This window comes from Pseudonaja textilis, chromosome 8 (assembly GCF_049901715.1).
Source record: "Pseudonaja textilis isolate UNSWEBS1 chromosome 8, rPseTex1.2, whole genome shotgun sequence".
Classification (NCBI taxonomy): Eukaryota; Metazoa; Chordata; class Lepidosauria; order Squamata; family Elapidae; genus Pseudonaja; species Pseudonaja textilis.
Window position 1 is genome coordinate 12,490,151 of NC_141997.1, and position 24,734 is coordinate 12,514,884.

General features: G+C 36.4%; 1 protein-coding gene across 3 annotated transcripts in view; it reads right to left on the reverse strand.

Moving 5' to 3' along the window:
• Window positions 1–344: 344 nt before the first annotated feature.
• TBL1X (transducin beta like 1 X-linked) overlaps window positions 345–24,734 on the reverse strand; it is a 139,769-nt gene continuing 115,379 nt past the window's right edge. For 2 of the 3 annotated variants that reach the window (XM_026707582.2, XM_026707581.2), the window contains exons 4-16: window positions 19,558–19,703; window positions 13,793–14,072; window positions 13,179–13,311; window positions 12,806–12,947; window positions 10,197–10,260; window positions 9,991–10,088; window positions 9,626–9,686; window positions 8,345–8,466; window positions 6,978–7,052; window positions 6,636–6,763; window positions 5,490–5,655; window positions 3,124–3,225; window positions 345–1,712 (exon numbers count right to left, since the gene is read on the reverse strand). In XM_026707582.2, coding sequence (XP_026563367.1) covers window positions 1,686–1,712; window positions 3,124–3,225; window positions 5,490–5,655; window positions 6,636–6,763; window positions 6,978–7,052; window positions 8,345–8,466; window positions 9,626–9,686; window positions 9,991–10,088; window positions 10,197–10,260; window positions 12,806–12,947; window positions 13,179–13,311; window positions 13,793–14,072; window positions 19,558–19,703 — 1,544 coding nt within the window. In that variant the 3' untranslated portion in view covers window positions 345–1,685. The remainder of the gene's footprint in view (window positions 1,713–3,123; window positions 3,226–5,489; window positions 5,656–6,635; window positions 6,764–6,977; window positions 7,053–8,344; window positions 8,467–9,625; window positions 9,687–9,990; window positions 10,089–10,196; window positions 10,261–12,805; window positions 12,948–13,178; window positions 13,312–13,792; window positions 14,073–19,557; window positions 19,704–24,734) is intronic. The other variant, XM_087938359.1, reaches the window with a different exon arrangement.

The following is a 24,734-nucleotide window of genomic DNA, read 5'->3' on the forward strand; positions in this document are numbered from 1 at the left end:
CCACACCTCCTACATTGCAGCTCACACTTCTTCCTACGACGCTGCCTAGGATCAAGCCAACATTCGTCTACTTGATTCCCTGTCAGAGGCTGCTCCGATATGCCCTCCTCCTCCTGATTAATGTCAGGTTGTTCCTCTTGGTTATCTGCTGAAACCTGAGGTATTATCAGGGAGGAAGGCATTGCCAAAGAGGAAGGTCCTGGGGAGGAAGGCATTCCCAATTCCTCCTCCTCATCTTCTGAATCCTCTTCCTCTAACAACGCAGGCTCAGGAATTGGAGCCACAACAGGGGATCAAATACTCACTTCACTCATTAAAATGCAAATCAATTGATAACTTTTTTTGAAATGTGTTTGTTGTTGTTATTCTGTCTCTCACTGTTAAAATACATCTACAATTACAGACTGATCATTTCTTTGTCAGTGGGAAAACATACAAAATCAGCAGGGGATCATATATGTCTTTCCCCCACTGTATGCCATGGAATATTTTACTACTTGCATGATTAATTTAAAGAGTCTTTTTAAAAGAAGTATAGGCAAAACTGCCTTTCGTGAAGATTAAAAAGATACTGCATCTTTAAATAGGGATTCATCTAAATTGTTCTTCTAAATGATGGAACACAATCCAATCCACATCTGTTAGATATTTTAAGTTTTAACATAAAAATACTACAACCTTTATTTCTTATTCCAAAAATACATGGGGCTCTTTCTTTTTTTAAAAAGTAATCTTTCTTCTGTAAAAAGCTTTTCCGGCACCTAAAGCACTTAATACACAATTTTTTGAAAGTGCCCTTCAGATTTCAAGATCTGAAGAATGGTAACATTAAAGAAGTAGCAGAATCAGAGGATAAAGAAAAGAGAAAAGATGGGGGTAGGTTGGAAGAGAAGAAATGGAAAATAGAAGCAGTCACTAATGGTGCCCATCTGCCCTTTGCATTAACTTGGCACAAATGGAAAGGACAAAGCAAAAAGTTGGTGAGGAGGAGGAGGAGGAGAAGGAGAAGAAGAGAGAGAGAGAGAGAGAGAGAGACATTCAATTTGAACCTATGCCTATTATTGTCAAGGCTGTAACATTCCAGCTGATAAGAAAAAAATCACTGAACAAATAACAGTAGTCTAGAAAATACAAAGTGTTGGGATTACAAATTTGAGTGTATCATCAATACAAACTGGTTTTTGAATGTCCTTTGGGAGAGCAATTGTAGTGTCCAAACTAGAAAGAAAAACAATGCAATACCACATGGAGGAGAATTTTTTCCCATTTTGGTTTATCAAAGCATTTTGCTTCATAGATTTTGTTTTCCTTTTAATTGTTATTGTTTTTGGCACAGCTTTTCCTCTTCTTTTTAGCAGCTGTCAAAATGAGGCCTCAGAGATCTGACCCCAGCAAACAGCAGGTTTAGCTGTTGATGGCCACCTTCTTGCTTGCCTCCAAAGGCTGTAGGCTCATAGTGGAAAAATTCCCCCCTCCCCAAGTGATTTTGTTTTAAAACCTTGATGAAGGTTGATGGACAAAACATTGCAAGCTCCTTTTGCCTGGGAGAAATGCATTATTTGTTTAGTTCTACTTCTGTTTATTTCCCCCAGTTTTTGCCATTCCAGAGAGGTTAAAAGTACGTTTGAAGAGTGCTTCTACCTCTACATTCAATGCTGGTCCATTTGCAGTTTCTTCTAAAATATTTACTTTCGCAGGTCTAGAACACACACCTGGAACACAGAAAAAGGGAATTGGGCACCAAATAAACTCTTAATAATTTTTGATAATTCTATTTTATACAATTCTATTAGGAAAAAAACACACTTGCATTTTCATAAAATGTTCACACTCACTCAGTTTTAAATCCTGAGTATTACAAAGACTCAGTCAGATGAAAGAAAGGCTAGCTGAAGAGTGAGGATTGCCTAAAACCAAATCCTCAATTTTTTCAAGTGTGTAAAAGCATACAATGAAAGCAAGAAATATCTTTATTTGAACTTGGCCATGATAGCTAATTTTCAACTTATGATTGGTACCTTAACAAACTGTTCAAAATTAAGATAGCCTTAGATAGCTTTATTGTCTGTAAAACACTTAGATTCATCCCAAAACACTGCTTACAACAGATTGCCAAATGTCCTACGGTCATGTGCTTGCCATTTGCAATCTTCCCTGCCAGCTTCCCTAGAAAGTGCTTTCCACTTAGATTTTAGCAGTGAGAATTTCCAGCACCAGAAGTGAGAAGTTCATGTGTGGGCTACATTGGGCTTTCCAGGCCTTGCCCAGAGCCATGAGGCACCCTACTCTTTACTTTAGTGCTGCCTCCCTACTCTGGCACTGAAAATCCTTCCTGTTAAATAATGTTTGTAAATAATGTTTAACATCCAAGCATACTAAACCTCTATACATTTGACTGCTTAGCAATGATGGGAATTTGCTGGAATAAGTTTCCAAAGGAGTCTTGTCTTCCAGTAAAGAAACAGTTTGGGATGGGTGGCTTTTTCCAAAAGTCAGGCACTGATGCTGCATTGTGCAAAGCCCCCCACAGGTGTTCTAGCCTAGTCAGCAGGAAATGAATGGCAGAACAGGAGGGAACCCAAGAGGAAAAGAGTAAGAAAGTATGCTCCTCCTCCATTCCTTTTCTATCTCCTTCCTCACTCTCACTTTCTGTTGGCAAATACTTCCAGCTGCACACTTCCCAGAAAAGAAAAAGTATCTGGGCAAAAGAACCATTTTTCCCCTCCCTACCCAGCCAGCCACTCCTGACAGCAAAGTTTAATGCAAATTTTCCAAAAGGCCTACACAGCCAGAATCCCCACGTCTAGGATTTAAACCTCAGGCCTTTCCCCCGTCTTTTCAAGGCAAAGAACTCTTGGCTATCGTTTTAATGTTGGGGGCACCTGTTCCACATTTAACAATTCTATTTAGACTGAGATTTGTAGTTTCTTGTCTCTTCAGCTTCAGAACTAGATTTTATTGCGCTCTGGATTTTACTCCAATATATCTTGAATAAATTTGTTTGAATTATGCCTTTTACAAGAGAGATCACTAATGCATCACAAGAAGAAATACTTGCTGTGTTGAAATGCACTCATTTATGGGTAACTAAAAACAACAACCCCCAAATTGAAGAAACCATACCGATCCATCTGAAGCACTGGCTCCGACTTTGTCTCCTCTAGCATTCCAGCAGACTTCAAATATTCCACCGGTACCTCTGTAGCTATGTACTAGAGTCCCACTCTATGAAAAAAATGACAACACCTTCATTCAGGGGAAAATGTGTACCATTTTGTTTGTAATTTCAAACTGATATTGTAACACATACATTTCTGTAAATAATGTTTGCATTAGTTTTGCCTATAGCTTTTGGAGCAATAACTTGACCATTTGTATTTGCATATCCATGTTCCAAATGGATAACTATATGTTATTAATCTTTTGAAGAAGAGTGGACTGTTTTTCTCCTTTTGTGTAAAGACAGATGCAAAAAACCATTTAAACAGTTCTGCTTTCTCTCTGTTGCTTGTCACCTTCTTACTGTTTTCTCCCATTAAGGAAGCAATTGTTTCCTTGATTTTTTTTCTCATTTTTACATGCTGAAAGAAACTTTTTTTAATTTTTTGACTTTTGTTGCAAGCCTTAGTTTGTTTTGAGCCTTAGCCTTAGCTTTGCTGCTTTCATCTTTGGAGGCTTGGGTTATTTGCTGATATTCTGCCTTAGTTAAGTGCCCCTCTTTCCACTTTTTATGGAAGTCCTTTTTGTCGTTCAGTTTATCGGAGAGTTCTTTATGCAGCCATGCTGGCTTCTTTTGAGAGCTGTTACTTTTCTTCATTAGAATTGTGCTAGACTGGGTTTTTATAATCTCACTTTTAAAAATTCTCCAAGCTTCTTGTGCTGTTTTCCCCTTGAGGATTCTCATTCATGGAATCCTTCTCAAGTTCTAAGTGTATTGAAATTAGCTGTTTTAAAGTCCAAGACTCTAGTTTGACTTTGTTCTATTGTTTATACTTTCATAATGTTGAATTCCAGTATTGCATGATCATTCCCACCCAACGTTCCTGTAGCTTCATCTCTGTTAGTGAGAATTAAATTCAATATGGCTGATCCCCTGGTTCCCTTCTTTATTTTTTGGAGACAAAGTTGTCTGCTGTATTTGTCAGGAAACTGTTTGATCTTCCACTTGGTGCAAAGTTTGTTTCCCAGTTGATATCGGTGTAGTTTAAATTCCCCATGTACTTCCTACATAGTTTAGTTAATTGACTCTAAAAATCATTTATTTCTTCTATTTGGTTGAGTGGCCTATAGTATACACCTATGGCAATGTCATCCCCCCCTTTTATATTGACCCAAATGCATTCAGGACGTCATTATTATCATCATTATCTTGATAACATAGATATTTGTTAACTATTAACTTACTATACAAAATACTTGACCTTTAACTAAGGGTACATATTGGGTAAGTAACAAGTAAGGAGTCTACATAAACTGAAAACTGAATTAAAAAATAGCTAAGAATGAAAATACGCTTAAAATGTAATTTTGTCTCTAATTTATAAGAATGTGACCCTATAACAAGAGATCCAAACTACAAATGATAAGTTTCAGCCAGTATAAAAATGTGAGGATTGCCAAAAATTTAGCAACATTGGGAGAGTCACTGCTGAACAGAATACATTGGTATTTTGAGCAATATTTTGGGACTAATTTCTTAATTAAGTTCACATATTGAGTGCAGACTGCTATTTCTAGGAAGGAATACAGCTAATCTCATTAGCCTCAAAGTTGCTTTTGAGAATTTGACTGAGAATCAACATAAGAACAGTCCTTCTGACAGATAAAAAAAGTCAACAATGTTACATTAGGTTAGTTTTTGGACTAAAGTCAAAATCTGAAGTCTACCATGGTGAAAAACATACACACTAACCATGAACATTTAAGTGTCTCCATTAAACATGCTTTAAATTTATTTTCAAACAATCAGACTTGCTACATGTCTCTGGACTATAAGCAGGACATTCTGTTGTTATTTTACATCATATGGTACATATTATATATTCTAAATCTAATGGCAATTGGAGTTTAAAGTACTTGGAAAGTATTAGGTTATCTACTTCTAATTAAGCTACTGAAAGAACACTGTTGATAATGTCTTTCAATTAATGAAAACATAAAGCTGAGGGAAAGGACTTGTTAAGTTTTTAAGAAGTATGATTTAATCAAATTTTATATAGCTTTATTGCTGAAAATCATTTTAGAATACGAACATTCTACTTTACAACATATGTAAGATATGCCTACATGTACTATCTGTTCCTAGACACAAAAACTGCTAGTGGCAGGAATATCCTTTTGTTAAGTCTATTAGATTCATAGGCCTCTGCCACATTTATTTAAATGTATGTATCAAAAATATTTATATTATGTAGTAAAAACAAGTTACAAACACATTAAAGAGCATATTGAAATTTATATCTTAGTGCCATGATATAAAATTACCATACCTGGGTATTCCATATATGAACACATTTGTCGAAGGATCCACTTGCTAAATATTTTCCATCAGGACTAAAAGCTACACTGTAGACAGGTTCTTGATGTTTTGTTAACGTGTGAGTGCAGATTCCTTTTTCTACATCCCACAACCGAACAGTAGAATCAAATGAAGCACTGAAGTAAAGAGATAAAACCTTTTGTAAAATTGAGAATATTGCTCATGTAGGTGATTAAAACATTACTATCAAAGTTAAAACAATCTATTGATCTTATGCAATGTACTTTGCCTTCCTATGCAAATATGTGCTTGGGCTTATCTCCCCATTCCATTGCTGATACTGAGGTTTCCCAATGGACAAAGTTCCTTGAACAACTATATTAGACTCAAAGCCCTATATTAGCTCAGTAGTCATAAATAGTATGTAGATGGGCCATGAAGCTTAACAGAGATAAATACAGAGGCTTGGAGGAAAAGGATGAAGTAGGAACTGCATCACAGGAATTACACAAGCTGTTAGAGCCCTTATTCTGTGCTCAGCACAAAAATGTAGTTCTCTGTTCCTCCTCTGCCAGTGCTGTCAATGCAAGGAACATTTTTCAAGACATGCTTATGCTTCTAATATTCTATGAAGAATACCAATAACTTTGTATTTGTATGTAAATAGTTAAATATAACTGAGAGTACAGGATGCTAAGAGACTGGACCTGGCTGAAGCCATCTTGAAAGCTCCAGTGTTGCCACACTGGAGCTGAGGGATAGGGAGAGGGGATTTGAGATAGCTGGGATTTTGTACCCAAAACAAAATACTTTCCCTTGAGAACCACGGACATTCTCACACCTAGTCAGAGGAAGGCGGGGTGATGTCACCAGGCAACCAGACAGCACCTTGATTGGACTATGTGATTAATTTGTTTTGAGAAAGTGACAAACTTTTAATTAGGTGAAAACCACAAGAACCTTCAGAGTCGGTTTTCACCAGATCTGTGCCAATATGATATATCCAACAAAGCTTTTCTTTGAGGAATTTACCTGCCTCGGATTTTTGCTTGCTATGGATCTATTACTTGGAAATCTGACATTGGGAAGAGAAGTTGTGTGTCAAGTGCTTTTGTATACAGTAAGAATAGAAGACATTGCATCGTTTTGCTTTTACCTTGCCAACATAATGTTGCAGTTTGGGTTGCTGGTACCTGGTCCTGTTGGACTCCATTTGATAGTATAAATCTCTTTGTTATGTGCTTGAAGGTCATGTACACAAGTGTCCTGCTTCATATTCCAAATCTATATAAAGAATCAATTGAATGGAGATAAATAAAATCTGCTTTTAGAAATATTTTGCCCATCTACAATGCAGGTCACTATGAAAAAAGACTAGTAATTTCTGTTTTTAGATGGTTTTAAAAACATTGCAAATCCTTTGAAAACTTTACAGATACTGTTTTATAAACTTCAATTCACGTTCTTAGAAATATTATGCTTGGACCTGAGATCATACCTTTAACGTCATATCATCTGAGCAGGATGCTAGAAGCATACCAGAAGGATCCCATTTAATTGCATTGACCTCATTCTGAAATAAAGGATTTATTTTATAATTAGTGTATATACTCTATAAACAGTGTTGTACTTTTTACAAGCAAGCAAACTACGTAAGCTGAATTTTTTGGCACATTTTAAAAAACGTAAATTTTTCAGAAGTTTCTCAAACAGGGAAATAGACTGTATGTTATTGAACCATTTTGCAAGCAAAGGTTTATTAAGATATTACCATTGGAAGATAATGATTAATTTTGCTGTTATAAGCAGATAAACAATGGATTTCTGTGAAACATAAGCCTAAATTTGGAGAGAATTCAATCTGTTGCTTGGTTATTGTTTTCATTTTGTCCAAGACATCCCTTTAAAATGTCAAGATTTTATGCATTCCCAATGCAGATGGAAGCAAGTTCCCTTTTTATTACAATTACTGCAGGGTTTGTGATTTTGTGCGAGATGCTTATAGAGGTTAAATGTCAATGAATTAATGTCTTAAGGCAATATTATTACTACCACATCATTTCATGGGCATTTTGTCTGTTTTATAAATAAATGGGGATGTATTGAAAATTAGAAATTGGAATTAGAAATTGCTTCATGTAAGAATGCAAAAGCTGTTGTGTGTAGTGTAATGCAGAGAGACTTTATATTAATTACAATAATAATAAGCCTAAATATTTTTAAAAAAATTCAAAATTTAATTTATATTATAAATAAATTACAATTTAAAATTATATATTTTCTGGATTTGATATTTAATTGATAAATTATCTTGCATTCTCCCAATATTACAGTTAGCTATCTTTTTTACAGATCTCTTCACAGGTTAAAAAAATACCTATGGGTTTAAAATAATTTCTGGGGAAAGTGTTGCATACCAATTCACTACTATGAATTCTATTTAATGTTCTCATAAAAATAAAATTTCTATTTTTCTAAAGCAAAGCTATAACAAATAAAAATTGATTTCACTCCATACTTGTTAACATCAATGAATTTACTGCCAAGAATATACAAGATTAAATTTAAGACTAAAATCCCTAATGTATTATCTCATTTTAGAAAGAAGGCAAAACAATCTGTGGTAATAATGGAACTTTCCTTCTTAGCTTCCTGTTTGCCAGCTAATTTTTGAATGAGGAAACTCCCATCCCAGAGTAACATGTTTCTATTTTGCATGAAGACATAAATATATATTCTCAAAATTCAATATATGCCTGTCAGCTAAATGGGTTAGAAAGCTATTGATTTAAGAATATAGTATTCCTGAAATATTGATAAAGTCTGTTTTAACTGCAATGTGTTAAGATTATTGCTTAATGTTACCGTGTGGCCTTGAAAGGTTTTGACTGGACGATCGCAGCCAAGTCTGCATACATGTATGCACATATCAGTGCTGCATGATGCAAAAGTAGTATTGTTCTGCCAATCTACGTCCAGGGCTGGGGCTGTGAAAGGAGGACAGAAAGGGACCATTAGGAAATTTGGCCAGGAAGCAAATTACCTTTGCAACTGTTAATTTAATTAAATTACATGTAGCATCCTAACACTATATTATTCTGATAGTATGACCAACATTATTCTGATAATATGACTGCTATTTACAATAGAATAAAAACATTACATACCAGACTTTGATGCCACAGCATGCAGTGGGTCTAGTTTCCACTCTAATGACATTATCATACAAATAACATATATTAAAGTGTTTTATGACAGTTTTGCTGAAAATCAGCATTTACTTCTGGTTTTCAGCAAAACCAACTGCTAGTGAACCATTAGTTCATTGAACAACTGCAGTTTTCACTTAATGGCTGTGATGTTCACTAACAACCATTGCAAAAAAATGTAAAATTGGGTCAGTTATGTGGATGACCCAATTTATGTCATACTTAAGGACTACCTATAGGAGAAAAAACACCAAACAAATCTATAAACATTCCCACAGCATACACAGTCCCCACAGTTCTGAAACTCATAAAACACTATCAGAATAAATTAGGTAATAATGTAATTTTTGCATGCATGCCAGAATAATGCTTTGGGGAAACGAGAGGATAGACTTTTAGAACACTATCAGTTTGAACTAAACATGTGGCCCAGACTCTATACTGAAATAATACAAGATGAAATCTTGACATAAAACAGACATAAAGCATTTAAAATGTCTGTGGCACCAAATATCCAATGCAATTTATATTGTTTGAATAACAAGATGAAAATGGAATAATTTATGCAATTTATATGATAATATTGTTTGATATCATTTATATAAATTTGTCATTGGTATAATGATAAGTATGTGATCAGACTAATTCACTACAAAGATACTATCCTTTATTTAAAAGATAATTGAGAATAATGAATATTTCTCAGTGATTTGGTCTATCAATACTTTATGGTATGGCAATATTCAAAATTTTATTCTCAAAGTTGTCTAACAAAAATTATTTGACTTCTGTTCTTATCAGACAAACGCAATCAAGCAAACTAGGATGCAATAGCCTAAATCTGTTTAATAGTCACTTGTGATACATAATTAATTATGACAGAGTAAACTTTTTTCCGGCTTGTTAAATATAGCAAGCATAAATAACAGTTAATTACCTGAGTGGAAAGGAAACTGTTGTTTAGCTTCACCTGTATGAGCATCCCAAATTATTGTTGTCTAGGTAGAAAAGAACAAGCAAGTGGAAGAAATGAGTTAGGTGTTAAATAGCACTATCAGTTGTAAAGTCAAAATAATCCACATGAAATAGATAATGTGGAGTCTTCAACAGATAACGAATATGGCCATCTATAAACTGCACAAGAGTTGATCATAATAGTATTGTGCATATATAGAAATAAAGATTAGGGTGGCACCACCATCTGGCAAGTACAAAAATAGCAGCTGTTTCAAGAATTGAAACAGAAGATTAAAAAGATAATTAGATAATTGATACTTGCAAATTATAGAATTCAACACTTACTTTATCAACGCCTGCACTTAAAATGTAATTGCCCTTTTTGTTCCACTTCAGAGCAAAGATGGGCCCTTTATGTTGCCCTAAGGTGCTTGCAAGATTTCCTGTGATGAATTCAAAAATAAAATCAGTGTTTTAAATAACTTGAGCACTGAAACCAATTTAGGATCATTAAAAAAAAAATCAAATGATCTGGAAAAATTATTTCTTACCAACTTCTGTCCATATTCTTGCGAAGCCATCATATGACCCAGTAGCTAAAAGTGTTCCATCACTCTGTAAAATATGCAAAAAGAAGAGGATTTTTTTATATGAGGCCCAAATAAGTTATGATTCAATAATTCAATTCTGATTTTCTGGTATAAAAAAGGAGATACTTTCATGACAAAGAGTACCGGTAAATATCAATATCCCTTTATATCAAAAATTAATGACTAGTTTGACAACTAGAAACAAGCCCATTAATGCAGTATATTGTTGTCAGAATAGGATAAAGAGCCCTGGTGGCACAGTGGTTAGAATGCAGTATTGCACTATTGGAGGCAAACTCTGCCCATAATCCTGATAGGGCTCAAGGTTGATTCAGCCTTCCATCCTTCTGAGGTCAGTAAAATGAGGATCCACAGTGTTGTGGGCAGTATGCTGACACTGCAAACTACCCAGAGAGTGCTGAAAAGCACTATGGAGTGGCATAGAAGTCTAAATGCTATGCTATTGCTAGTATTACCACAATAATTTAGCTAATATATAATTATTTTAATGTGGCAATTTAACTCATCTGAAAGGATTTACTTTTAAAATTTTATCTCAACATAATCAGGTTTTCTCTCTCTCTTTCTCCCCATAACATATTCCTAATGAAAGTTTCATGATTTCCCTTTCCTCAACAAAAGTTGCTGGATAAAAATGCATACAACTATAGGCAGTATGATAATGTACTAAGTAAAAGCCAATAATCTGGAAAAAACATTTCTACAAATAAAAAAAGTTTGCTATATACTATTGCCTTCAAAAATCTCTGAATGTTGTTATACTACCTGTAAATACTAAAAGAGGATAACTGTTTAATTTTTTGCAAGAGCATAAAAACTATGCTTATTTTTTTAGTATAAGTTTAGTATTTAGGTTTTTTTTTTTTAGTATAATGTAAACTTTAATACAGTAATTGGTTCTGGGAGGCGCAATAAGTACCAAAAACAATGAGTACCAAACATTTTTTTCCCATAAGGAATAATGTTGTGAGTTACAAGGCAGCCAACACCAATAAATTCTAGCTTGTGAGCTGAGTACCAAACAAATGATGAGTACCGGGACAAAAGATTCACATCAAAATGCATTGAGTACCAAATTTGATGAGTTTCAAAGCAGTTGAGTACCAAGGTATCACTGTACATGAGAATAACTGAATCTATGCTTTTTCTTTTTATAGATTAATAGGAATTATAATCTTTTTATAGATTAATAGAAGTTTCATAAATTTTATGGATGTAATGTACGTAATCTTAAGGTAAAGGTAAAAGTTCCCCTGCACATGCATGCTAGTACTTTCTGGCTCTAAGGGCGGTGCTCATCTCCGTTTCTAAGCCGAAGACTCAGCACTGTCCGAAGATGTCTCTGTAGGGATGTGGTTGGCATGACTAAATGCCAAAGGTGCACGGAGTGCTGCTTCCTTCCCACCAAAGTGGTTCCTATTTTTCTACTTGCATTTTTTATGTGCTAAGTTGGCAGAAGCTGGGACAAGTAACGGGAGCCCACTCCATTATATGGTGCTAGGGATTCAAACTGCTGACTTTCTAATCGACAAGCTCAGCGTCTTAGCCACTGAGCCACCGCATCCCTTAGGTAATCTTAGGTAATATTTTATTCACTTTAATAACATTCATATGGATGTTTTATTGTAGTTTGATAAATTTATTTTTCCATTTGTTACTCACTGATCAAAATCAAAGTATCTTTTTTAAAATGTATTTTCTGATTCATTTTTTAAATTATAAATTCTAATCTTTGTAACTTGAAAAATACAAAACTAAAGGATAGATTCTCTATGGATCTTTAGAAATATATTATTTTATTTAAATATTACATATGAATTTTTTTATTTTGAATATATAAATAAATGGTTCCCATCTACAATATTCTCAAAATAAACTGCTACTGCAGAAAATATCGTGACATTTTCAATGTGTTCCATAAGCACACTAGTCCAATTCTGGGTGTAAGGAGACTATTAGCATACATTTAAAATAACTGATAATATTAATGGAAGCTGCTGAACCATTATCCAAAACATCTAGAAGGCATCAAATTGCTTACACCTAAATTACTATTATACCTGCAAGGAAAAATTGGAAGAAATATTTATATTGATACCAGTGTTGACGAACCTTTTTGGCACCAAGTGCTGAAACGGGAGCATGGATGCATTCTATAGGTTCACCACCACAGATCTATACTGTATCTATAACTTCCTAAATGCAGATTCCACTTTTTGTTTTTGAATCAACTGAGTGTTGATCTTTTGCTAGCAACATGAATTGACCGATTGGTTTGTCACCTGAGCATGATGTTGTGGGTTGAGAGATACTGGCCCAAACTCACTCTGCCAGCTTTCATACTAGAACTGATAGTCTTCTGGTTTCTAGTCTGGTGCCCTAATCACTACAGCAAGCTGGTTCTGATTAATTAATTAATTAATCAATTTAATTAATTAATTTGTTCGTTCATTCATTCATTCATTCATTCATTCACTTATCAGCAATTATATTTTATACACAAGCTATGTTCTATAGATAACTTAGAAGAGCTTTATCTGTCAACTTACATTCCAGTCTAGTGATGTCACATCCTTATTGCTGGGAACATCATGCCCTCCTTCTCTTATACAGTGCCTCAAAACTAGTTGTGTGGAAGGACCATTGTTGTTTTCATTAAGATTCCATATTCTGGCAGTGGAATCACCAGATCTAAAAAGAATGAATACATATATTACCCACAAAGAAAAGCTTGGGTCAAAATTGTTTTGAAATAATATTATTATATATTAGTAGAAAATCCACTTATCATATGTGCACATGCCTTTCTTCTAAGAATGAAGATTATCTGTCAATTCTATTTACCGTTATTGCTAGAATTGATACTGCTGGCAAGAATGAAAAATCTCAAAAAGTTTACATTTGTTTTAATCCATAATTTACCCTGATGCTAGTAGATCACTGACAGGATTCCAGGCACAGATGAACACTTCTGATTCATGACCCCTAAGAACTGTTGCTTTATTAGAAGGAATTTCAACATCCCCATCGATTTCCATTGGTTTTGAGTGATTATCTGCAAAACAAATGTAAATCTATGTAAACTAATTTTAAGCATAGTGAAAACAGAAACAATGAACATAAAACAACAGTAACAAAACTAATAGGAAAATTGGATTAAGCATAAACATTGATTGGAAATGTTAAGAGGACAAGTCCATTATTGATTGACAGTTTAAGCCCACATTTCTATTACCAGCACATTAGGATTAATGAGAATTTATGTTGTTTAAACATATCAATGCAATTTAGAATTTCAAAATGTTTATTTGGTAATCACCTTGTAGTAAGTAATCTGAACCAAAAAGACAATAGCGAAAAGTCATCTACTAATATGTAAGGCTAAAATGAGGGCAATGTGTCTGTGGATTTTGGTTTTTGAGCACAAAAATCTTAGAATGTCTATAGTTCAAAGATATCTATACCTATATCTAGCTTTGCCGCATAAATTTGCATTTGATGTAAACATATCCATTAGAAAACATAGTTTAACTTACTTATTGCATGGGCCCCATTCTCCTCTCCATTCACAGTGGCTTCTCCGGTCTTTGGTGTATTTTGCTGTGGGACAGCAATAGTTGTTGTTGTGACTGTTGTAGTAGTTGTGACTGCTGTTGCTGTTGCTGTTGCTGTTGTAGCTACAACTGTTGCTGCACTAGCTTGCTGCTGTGCTAATTTCTCCCTGAAAGCCTGCTGCCGAGTTTGCACTACATCAGGCATTACTGCATCTATCAAAGATAATGACTCTATAGGTCTGCCATCAAACACTGTACCATCCTAGGAATGGAAAGAAAAAAAGAAAAAGAATTAAACTACGTTTTTCCTGCTAAATAAATGAAATACTAGCCAAACAGAATACAATTACCACATAATCTGAAATTATAGTCTTCAATTGAATCTATAGAATTTTTACTACTAACTTGCTAGACTACAGTCCTCAACTTACAACAGTTCATTTAATGATGGTTCAAAGTTACAATGACACTGAAAAAAGTGACTTAGGATCATTGTGTGATTCCCATGGTCATGTGATCAAAACTCAGATGTTTGGCAACCAACTCACATTTATGACGGTTGCTGCGTCCTGAAGTCATGTGATCCACTTTTGCAACCTTCTGACAAGCAAAGTCAATGGGGAAATAAGATTCACTTAACAACCATGTTACTAACTTAAAAATTGCACTGATTCACTTAACAAATGTGGCAAGAATGGTCATAAAATGAGGCAAAACTCACTTAACAAATTTCTCACTTAGCAACATAAATTTCAGACTCCATTGTGGTCATAAGTTGAGGACTACCTGTTCTACACAACGATGAAAAAATTTGAATGATTAATCAAAAAATATATTATGGAAGTCACATACTGACAATGAAATTGACAGTCATATACTTAAGAACAAGAAAAAATATTTTGACTTATCCTCAGAAGACATTGCTCAGAGTATCACATAAAATTATACTTAACAAAAGCTTCATTTGAAACCTTTTGATCTGGAATCTTAATTTACAAAGGTTGGATTTTGGGAGATTCAGAAAATTCATTTTATTTCTTTTTTTCTCATGAAGGTTAAATAAGAACATAATAAAATTCCTTTTTTAGATCAGAAAAAGTATTTCTAGTCCAACATTGGATGAATCATGTAGCTAAATAGTCTATCATAGCACAATGCACCTCTCTTCTACTTTTTCTACTATGCCGATGTGTTCAGCAAGCGAGAGGCAGAGAAAATTTCACCTCACCGCTCATACACCGACCTCGTTCTGAATGCCAAGCTTCTGGTCAGTTGGATTTACTCATTGTCCGAACCTGAATTTGAGGCCCTCAAGGACTTTATCGGGAAGAACTTGAAGAAGGGATACAACTGTATGTTGCTGACTCCTTTACTCCTTTACTTTCAAGTGTCATTGGCCATTGCTCTGTGAACTAGCATTGGTCTGCTTGTGGCTGGACTTAATTGGGACAGTTCTGGGGTTTTGGTGAAGGGAGTTCTGGAAGAATATTAATAAAAGCAGTAACCATAGTTACATGTGTGTGCGTGTGTGTGTGTGTGTGTGTGTGAGATCACACAGAGCTGTAACTGTGGTATGTATGTGTGTGTATATGTGTATATATTGTTTTATTGGATTAATGTGTGTGTGTGTGTATATATATATATATATATATATATATATGTGTGTGTGTGTGTGTGTGTGTATGTGTGTGTGTATATGTATGTATGTATGTATATGTGTATATATATATATATATATATATATATATATATATGTATATGTATATGTATATATACATACACACACATACACACACACACACTGCTCAAAAAAATAAAGGGAACACTTAAACAACACAATCTAACTCCAAGTCAATCACACTTCTGTGAAATCAAACTGTCCACTTAGTTAGCAACACTGATTGACGATCAATTTTACATGCTATTGTGCAAATTGAATAGACAACAGGTGGAAAGCATAGGCAGTTAGCAAGACATCCCCAATAAAGGAGTGGTTCTACAGGTGGTGACCACAGACCACTTCTCAGTTCCTATGCTTTCTGGCTGATGGTCTGGATACTTTTGAATGCTGGCGGTGCTTTCACTCTAGTGGTAGCATGAGACGGAGTCTACAACCCACACAAGTGGCTCAGGTAATGCAGCTCATCCAGGAGGGCACATCAATGCGAGCTGTGGCAAGAAGGTTTGCTGTGTCTGTCAGCGTAGTGTCCAGAGCATGGAGGTGCTACCAGGAGACAGGCCAGTACATCAGGAGACGTGGAGGAGGCCGTAGGAGGGCAACAACCCAGCATCAGGACCGCTACCTCCGCCTTTGTGCAAGGAGGGACAGGAGGAGCACTGGCAGAACCCTGCAAAATGACCTCCAGCGGGCCACAAATATGCATGTGGCTGCTCAAATGGTCAGAAACGGTCAGACTCCATGAGGGTGGTATGAGGGCCCGACGTCCACAGGTGGCGGTTGTGCTTACAGCCCAACACTGTGCAGGATGTTTGGCATTTGCCAGAGAACACCAAGATTGGCAAATTCGCCACTGGCGCCCTGTGCTTTTCCCAGATGAAAGCAGGTTCACACTGAGTACATGTGACAGATGTGACAGGGTTTGGAGATGCCATGGAGAATGTTCTGCTGCCTGCAACATCCTCCAGCATGACTGGTTTGGCAGTGGGTCAGTAATGGTGTGGGATGGCATTTCTTTAGGGGGCCGTACAGCCCTCCATGTGCTCACCAGAGGTAGCCTGACTGCCATTAGGTACCGAGATGAGATCCTCAGACCCCTTGTGAGACCATATGCTGGTGCGGTTGGCCCTGGGTTCCTCCTAATGCAAGACAAAGTTAGACCTCATGTGGCTGGAGTGTGTCAACAGTTTCTGCAAGACAAAGGCATTGATGCTATGGACTGGCCCACCCCTTCCCCAGACCTGAATCCAATTGAGCACATCTGGGACATCATGTCTCTCTCCATCCACCAACACCATGTTGCACCACAGACTGCCCAGGTGTTGGGGGATGGTTTAGTCCAGGTGTGGGAGGAGATCCCTCAGGAGACCATCTGCCACCTCATCAGGAGCATGCCCAGGCATTGTAGGAAGGTCATATAGGCATGTGGAAGCCACACACACTACTGAGCCTCATTTTGACTTGTTTTAAGGACATTACATCAAAGTTGGATCAGTCTGTAGTGTTTTTTTCCACTTTAATTTTGAGTGTAACTCCAAATCCAGACCTCCATGGGTTGCTAAATTTGATTTCCATTGATAACTTGTGTGTGATTTGTTGTCAGCACATTCAACTATGTAATGAACAATGTATTTAATAAGAATATTTCATTCATTCAGATCTAGGATCTTATTTTTGTGTTCCCTTTATTTTTTTAAGCAGTGTATATGTTTTCTTAAGTTTTCGCAGGTATCTATATGTATGGTATTCAGCTTTGTTCAGGTATTTCCCACATCGTTATAGTTGTACTTTTAAAGTTGTAGCGACGTTTCGGCAGAATCTCATCTGCCATCATCAGGCTTCTGTATTGTGTTCGTCTATGAGTCAGGCTTTCATAGCTGTTTCTGTTTCTGTCAAAAACAGAAACGGCTGTGAAAGTCTGACTCACAGACGAACACAATACAGAAGCCTGATGATGGCAGATGAGATTCTTGCTGAAACGTCGCTACAACTTTAAAAGCACAACTATAATGACGTGGGAAAATACCCGAACAAAGCTGAATACCATACATACATACATACATACATACACACATTAGAGTCACATTAGGTGAGATGGATGGTCATATAAACAAATTAAATAAATTGATAAAATTAAGAACACCAATACAATCTTAAGCCATCCTTTTCAAGAACTGGAAAATTAAGAATGATCAGAATTTGTTGAAGAAAGACTTCAAATTCTTTGAAGTTCTATCCTAGTTCTGACTTTGACCTGACAACATTATTATTTCAGCCAAGATCAAATCTGAATTCAATGTGCAAGACAACACATTGTTCAATTCTTTTGAAATAGAATTCAAACATATTTTAATTAATTTTAAATTCAATCTGATAAAATTCAATTTAGATTACAGTTTAAGTACTAAAATGCATAACTCTGATTTATTTTTAGGGAGAATGGAATAAAAAAAGGAATGTTGTATATTTTTCAACAGAGGTTTTCTATTTTTTTTTTCAAAAGGCATTTTGTTTATTCAAAATATTCTTAAAACCTCTTATCAAGAGGGGAAGAGCTTCTAAATGACTACTGACAAATCCTATCTTTCTCGCTGATGGAATCCATACAAGTCCTGCAGAAACCAGTTTGAAAAATCCTACTTTAGAAGACATTAATTCTGCAAAGTTCTGCTTGAAAGTATCAAGATTTTATTCAGTAGATGTTCAAAATAACAATTACAAGGGAGAGTTAGTACAATGAAGAAAGTCTAAGCATTTTTTAAATTATAGAAACTTTTAACTCCAATTAAATCGTTAGTAAGATTAAAATGCAGCCTTCAAAAATTATTTAAAATTAAACAAACCTCTGACCACCTGCTCTTCAAGACTTAGAGGCTTGCTGGCAAGATTTTTTCCAGAAGGCCAGTTTGAACTGTTTTTTAAATAATTGTGTTTAAGAAATCTTAGCAATGTATATTATTACTACTTCATTATGTCAGTATGGCATAAAATAACATAATTATTCAGTACTAGACTAGACAGAAACAAATGAATAACAAAAAGAACAGATTTTGTTCTGATTATTTGAGGAAGAATATGAAAGGACTGTTAATCAGGTCAGTAGATTAAGAGATAAGGGAGGAAAACAATAAAAACATTAAACATGGAAAAAGTAGAGGAAAGTAAAAGTAGAAACTAAAAAAGTAGAAAGTAAAATTAAAAAGAAGAGCCAGTTGGTTTTATTGGCTAAAGTACCAGGCTAGAAATCAGAACAGTAGTTCTAATTCTGCTTTAGGCATGAAAGTCAGCTGGGTGATTTTGGGCCTATCACTCTCTTTCAGACTAACCTACCTCACAAGATTGTTATTGTGAGGAAAATAGGAGGAAGGAGGAATTTTTGATATGTTCATCATCTTGAGTTGTTTTTAAAAATGATAAAAGCTGGATAAAAATGTCTAATTTAAAATAAATATAAAAACTCAAGAAAGAATAAACCAGAATACAACAAACAGTGGAATAAATCTGCCCTCCCCCCACTTTCACTTCTAAAGCTAAACAAATTCTAATAAAAGAGGGATGCAACTAAGATGGTGTTATAAGTGGGTTTTAGGTGATGTAAAACTCACTGGCCATTCACATCTGTATCAGAGAGCTGAATACCCCACTTAATCACTTTTCAGATTGGTTTATACATGAAATATTTGCAATAATGAAAACTGTTTCATTTTTCAAAGGAACAGAATGAACAAAGAGCCCCTAGAGCACGTGTCACAGGTTGCCATCATGTGACATTTTGCGATGATTTCCCATTCGCGGAGCAGAGGTGGGCATGGCCTGCAGTGATGCATCTGGCCTGCAGTGATGCATCTGGCCTGCAGGCCACCAGTTTGACACCCCTGCCCTAGAGCTTTCACCAGTGAAAGAAAAACAGGCATGTCCATTTTAATTAAACCAACATTAACAAATAAGTGAGGTCTGGTTTTTTAGTTCTTCTGTCCTTCAAAATTTGCATCAACTCAAGCAAACTGTCTTAGGTTGATCAAGCTCTAATTGTAAAGCATTTTCTACCTAAGGAAGAGGTGATACTTGCCTCATTGATGCTTATCTCTGCTTCCACATACTGTAGGCCTTTCTGAAGTATAGAGATAAGGGCAGCAGGTGGCACTAGTGTTCCATTGATATTGGATTGGCTAATATGACTCTCTATTCCAAATGTAAAGGCGGAATGGGAAAAACCTGAGAAAAAGGAAGGCATGATATGAAATCTAAGCTCTCTGCAATGTGACACATATACTAAATCCAACACAGCTGAATCCTGCACCTGTCCCAACAAGGGAGAAAAATTGCCACATTAAATCTAATAGAAAAAATATATATGAATATATATGAAATGAAACAGAAATAATATACTTTAATGGGGTATATATTTCCACACATCACCTTGATATTTGGTCTATATATTTTGTGATTAAAGCATAAAGCTTAAGTGGCACATTAGATAATAATGAGCTGAATGTTTCTAGTAGCACAGGGAACATAAAACGAATATTGTTCAACCAATTCTAAAAGAGGTTATATGTCACAGAAAAATCTGGTATGCAATCTAAGTTGTTCATTGATCCAATATCATTACTCAAGAGATTTTTCTCTGTGAAGTATCTTATATCCATATTGGGCTGCTTTGCCAACAGTGATCATAACTGGAGAGTTGAGCCAAATTATCTATGCTCTTGTAAGCTCCACCTAGGCTGTTATCATTCATTGCATGTGGGGCTGCTTTTCAAATTTCCCTAATAAAAGCTGTTCTTAATCCAAATTAGGAATTGAACATCTCTAACATATTTCAGAAAAGATCTATCAGCAGCAGCTATATCCAGGCAATTATTGGAGATAATGTTATTTATTGCTGTTGAACTTTAAAGGGCACAAGGGCCTGTTTATCTGCTTTACCCAAATATATCTAAAACCAGAAGATTCTGTCACTATCATTCACTTATTCTCTAAACCAGTGGTTCCCAAATTTTTTCAGTCCACCACCCCCTTGGTGCTACAAACTCATCCTCAGTGCCCACACCCATGGGTGGAACTCAAATTTATGTGGTCGTGGCCTAATTTGAGGGTGTGGCTTGCTGGACACATGATTGGGTGGGCGTGGCTTGCTGGCCACGTGATGGCTGGCGTGGCTTGCTGGCTGGGCATGGCTTGGTGGTCACATGGCTGGGTAGATGTGGTTTGGTGGGCATGTGACTGGGTGGGCATGGCCAGGTGACTGGCAAACCAAATACAAGTGGTCCTCACTTAATGGCTGGTTTAGCAAGTGTTCTAATTTATGACTGGTCTCCCCAGAGCTACTTGACCTATTTTTGGAGTTTTGACAGCCATGCACACACATACACACACACTCCCTTCTAACCAGGGGTGGGATTCTACCAGTTTTCACCTATTCGCTAGAATCGGTTGTTAACATTCTAAGCAGTTCGGAGAACCGGTTGTTAGAAGAAATTACTGGCCTAATCCTGTAAGGAAGGCAGGAAGGAAACATTCTGGTGTTGCCTACAGAAACTGCCTCTCTGTTAACCCTTATTACATTCTTGGCAGGACTAGACTTCCTGTCTCAGGAACTTTTTGGAGTCTTTTTCCCCTCCTTTGCTGGTACTTTGCTTGTGTGGAGTGACCATTCAAAATTACAATGGCACTGAAAAAAGTGATTTATGACCATTTTTCACACTTACGACTGTTGCATCATCCCCACAATCATGAGAGGCCAGGCGAGGAGATGCATGCCTCAATGTGAGTTATATTGAGTTAGCCATGCCCAGAGAACTGGTTGTTAAAAAATTTGAATCCCACCCCTGTTTCTAACCCTGCTGGAGCAGGTCATTGGATTAGAATTGGCAAAGCACCTGTGATTAGATTCTAGTAGTGAATAGAATCTAATCAGAGATGCTTTGTCGTTTTTGTTGATTTGTTTTATTTGTAGTTCTTTATTTTATGTTGCTGAATTGCACTGACATGTGTGTCCCTTCTTGTGCACAGCCCAGAAGCTTTTGTGATTCTTTGCAGCAAAAATTACCGACCTCTGGCTTTGCTCTACATTTCAAATGTGCCGCCACTGCCGTGTTTTAGGTACCGGCACCACAGGTCCACCCCATTGAGTCCACTGCATTGGAGGGACCTGCCCAAGCAAGTCTGAGTGGAGCGGTGCACCAAGTCAATGGGGTGAGCCTGAGAGAGGGAAAAAGAGAGAGAAAAAAGAAGGAGAGAAAAAAGAAAAGAAAGAGAAAAGGGAAAGAAAGAAAAAGGGACAAAGAAAGGGGGGGATGGAAGGAAGGGACAGGCAGACAGGCAGATATATTGGTAGATAGATAGATAGATAGATAGATAGATAGATAGATAGATAGATAGATAGATAGACAGACAGACAGACAGACAGACAGGTAGGCAGGCAGGCAGGCCTTTTGGATGGATGGATGAATGGATAGATAGATAGATATATTGGTAGATAGATAGGTAGGTAGGTAGGCAGACAGGTAAGTGGGTAGGAAGACAGACAGACAGACCTTTTAGATGTATGTATGTATGGATAGATAGGTAGGTAGGTAGATAGATAGATATATACATAGATATTTTGGATAGATAATATTCACCAGACATTTAAAAAGCCAAAACATGCAAACTCTGGCTTTGCTCTACTTTTCCAACATGCTGCCGGGGCTGCGTTCAAGGCACCAGCTCTGCAGGCTCACCCCATTGAGTCTCTTGCACTGCTCTGGTGCAACAGTCAATGGGGTAATCCTGCGGGGCTGGCGCCTCAAATGCAGTGGTGGCGGCACATTGGGAAAGCAGAGCAAAGCCAGAGTTTGCATGTTTTGGCTTTTTTAACGTCTGGTGAATATTATTTTAATTCATATACATTATCATGTTGAAAATGGAGAATCTCAGGTTGGTAATATATTGCATTTTATGCTCTGCTGCTATGATTCTTTTATCTTTTTTTCCTACAGTGATAAATATGTTTTGTTGCAATTATTTTCATTTTTTTTTGCTCTGGTGAAGGACTAACTACCATATATTACTACACTGCTTGTAACAATATAATTGGTTAATAGGGCTGTGCAGCACTTCAGATTTGTTTTTAAAATATTCCAAAAATATTTTATTGGATTCTGAGCAGAATGCAATAAAACAAAATATGTTTTTAAAAATAAAAGAATAAAGCTAAAAAGAAACAAATGGAGAATTTGGTCAAAGGCACCCACACATACAACCCAGAGCATCTCTCCAAGCTCAGCTCAAGGCCTGGGAAAACAAACAAGGTTTTTTAAGCCTTCTGAAATTCCAGCAGCATGGAAGCCATATAGATCTATCTCCAAGGGAAACTCTTTCTCAAGGACAGGCACAAAAAGACTAAAACAGCCTTATGGAACTTAGGCACCCCATCCTAATTAAATACAGAAAGGGTAATAATATATGTAAGGATTTTTCTGGAATGGCAATGCAGTATTGCTAATAGTTTTTGTAAAATACAGAAGCAAACAAGTGTAAAAATTGGTGATATTTTTTCTCATATGATTTCAGTGCTGAAGATACTACATAAAAGCTATATCAGAGGAAACTGGCCATTATGGTGCTGTCAAAAAATCTTATGTAACAGTTATCAAAGAAATGCAACCCAATGATAAATATATTTATTGCATTTTACCTGCATTAAACATAAAACTGCCAGCAGCAATTTAGTCAAAATGTTATGCTATACATGTGATGGTCAGGACATATTTGCATTGAGCTATTCATGCCTACTAACATTGCCCCTTAATAGCATGTACTCTACAGATATTTCTTATTCTGTAATAGCTTAAATTAAAAAAAAAACCTACCAATTAATTTTTATGCAGTCATTGGGAAATATGGATTTTTTCATATGAACTAGCATTGCTTTGTTTACTTTATAACAGTACAGTGGTACCTGAAAATAAGCCTACCCTGAAAACAACCCCTAGACTGATTTTTCACACCAGCACATAATATAAGCCCCGCCCCCAAAATAAACCCTAGTTAATCCCCGCCCCCATCTGGTTGTATGAGGTGGGGTGAGGCATAAAAATCAAGCTAGGGTGGGGGTAGAGCTGTCCCATACACCCCGCACCTGCTTACATTAGGATCGCTGCAGTCAGGCCTCCCACGCCCCAACACTTGTCATGCCACTGCCTGAATTATTCTGCAGCTTCTCATGGCAGGATGCCACATGGCTCATTGTGCTGGTGCCGTCATTTGCAGCAGAACACCACAACGCTTGTTGTGCCACCGCCACTACTCATGATAGAATGCTGCAAGGCTTGTCATGCCAATGATATCGCTCTCACATGCAACAGCACAACACGCCATGTAGCCTCTTACCGTGAGAAGAAGCACCCATGCAACAAGCCACAAGAACTGCAAGTGGCCACAAAAAAATTCAGCCAGCAGCACAACAGGTGTCAAGGTGTGGGAGGCATGGCTGTGGTGGTGCTAAGGTAAGCGGGTAAGATATCCCCCCCCACACAAATAAGACCTGGTGCTTATTTTGGGGTTGAAAAGAAAAGACCGGGTCTTATTTTCAGGGAAACACAGTACCTTGATACTCAACTGCTTTGAAACACATTGAATTTGGTTTATACAGGCTTCTGCTGGTTATTATAATGAAAACATGCATTTAATATATATTTTGTATATAATTTCTTTATATTATCTACAAAAATTCTATACATTTTTAGAAATGGTAAGTGGGAGAATCTTTTTTCACATGAAAGGAAAAAGTTCAGTTTATCAGAAGGACTATAACATCTAAGTATAACATCATACCTGCTACTTAATATTGAAATAACTGTTATGTATTACTGACAACCTCATCTACATCACACACATGAAGCTAATCCCTTTAATTGTAATCAGTGTCATCTGAGATGCAGAAAAGGAACAAGGCAAAAAAATTAAAGACATAGATTGCACCATGATCCTCAGATGGATACATGGAGATTGACTATCACCTTCCCAGAATCAAGGCTTTTGCATAACACTGTTTAAATACATCACGAAAATGTATACTAGGTTACACTAAGCTTAATTTACCCATGTAGTGCTTCCTGTAGTGGTAAACATAGTAATAACTAATTTTTACCCATTCTGGGTATCAAGGCACAAACCATAATACTTCACTCTTTCCATTGAGACAAAATGTTTCCTTTCTCAGTTAGTATTCTTTACATTTTGTGACTTTTTTGTAGATGT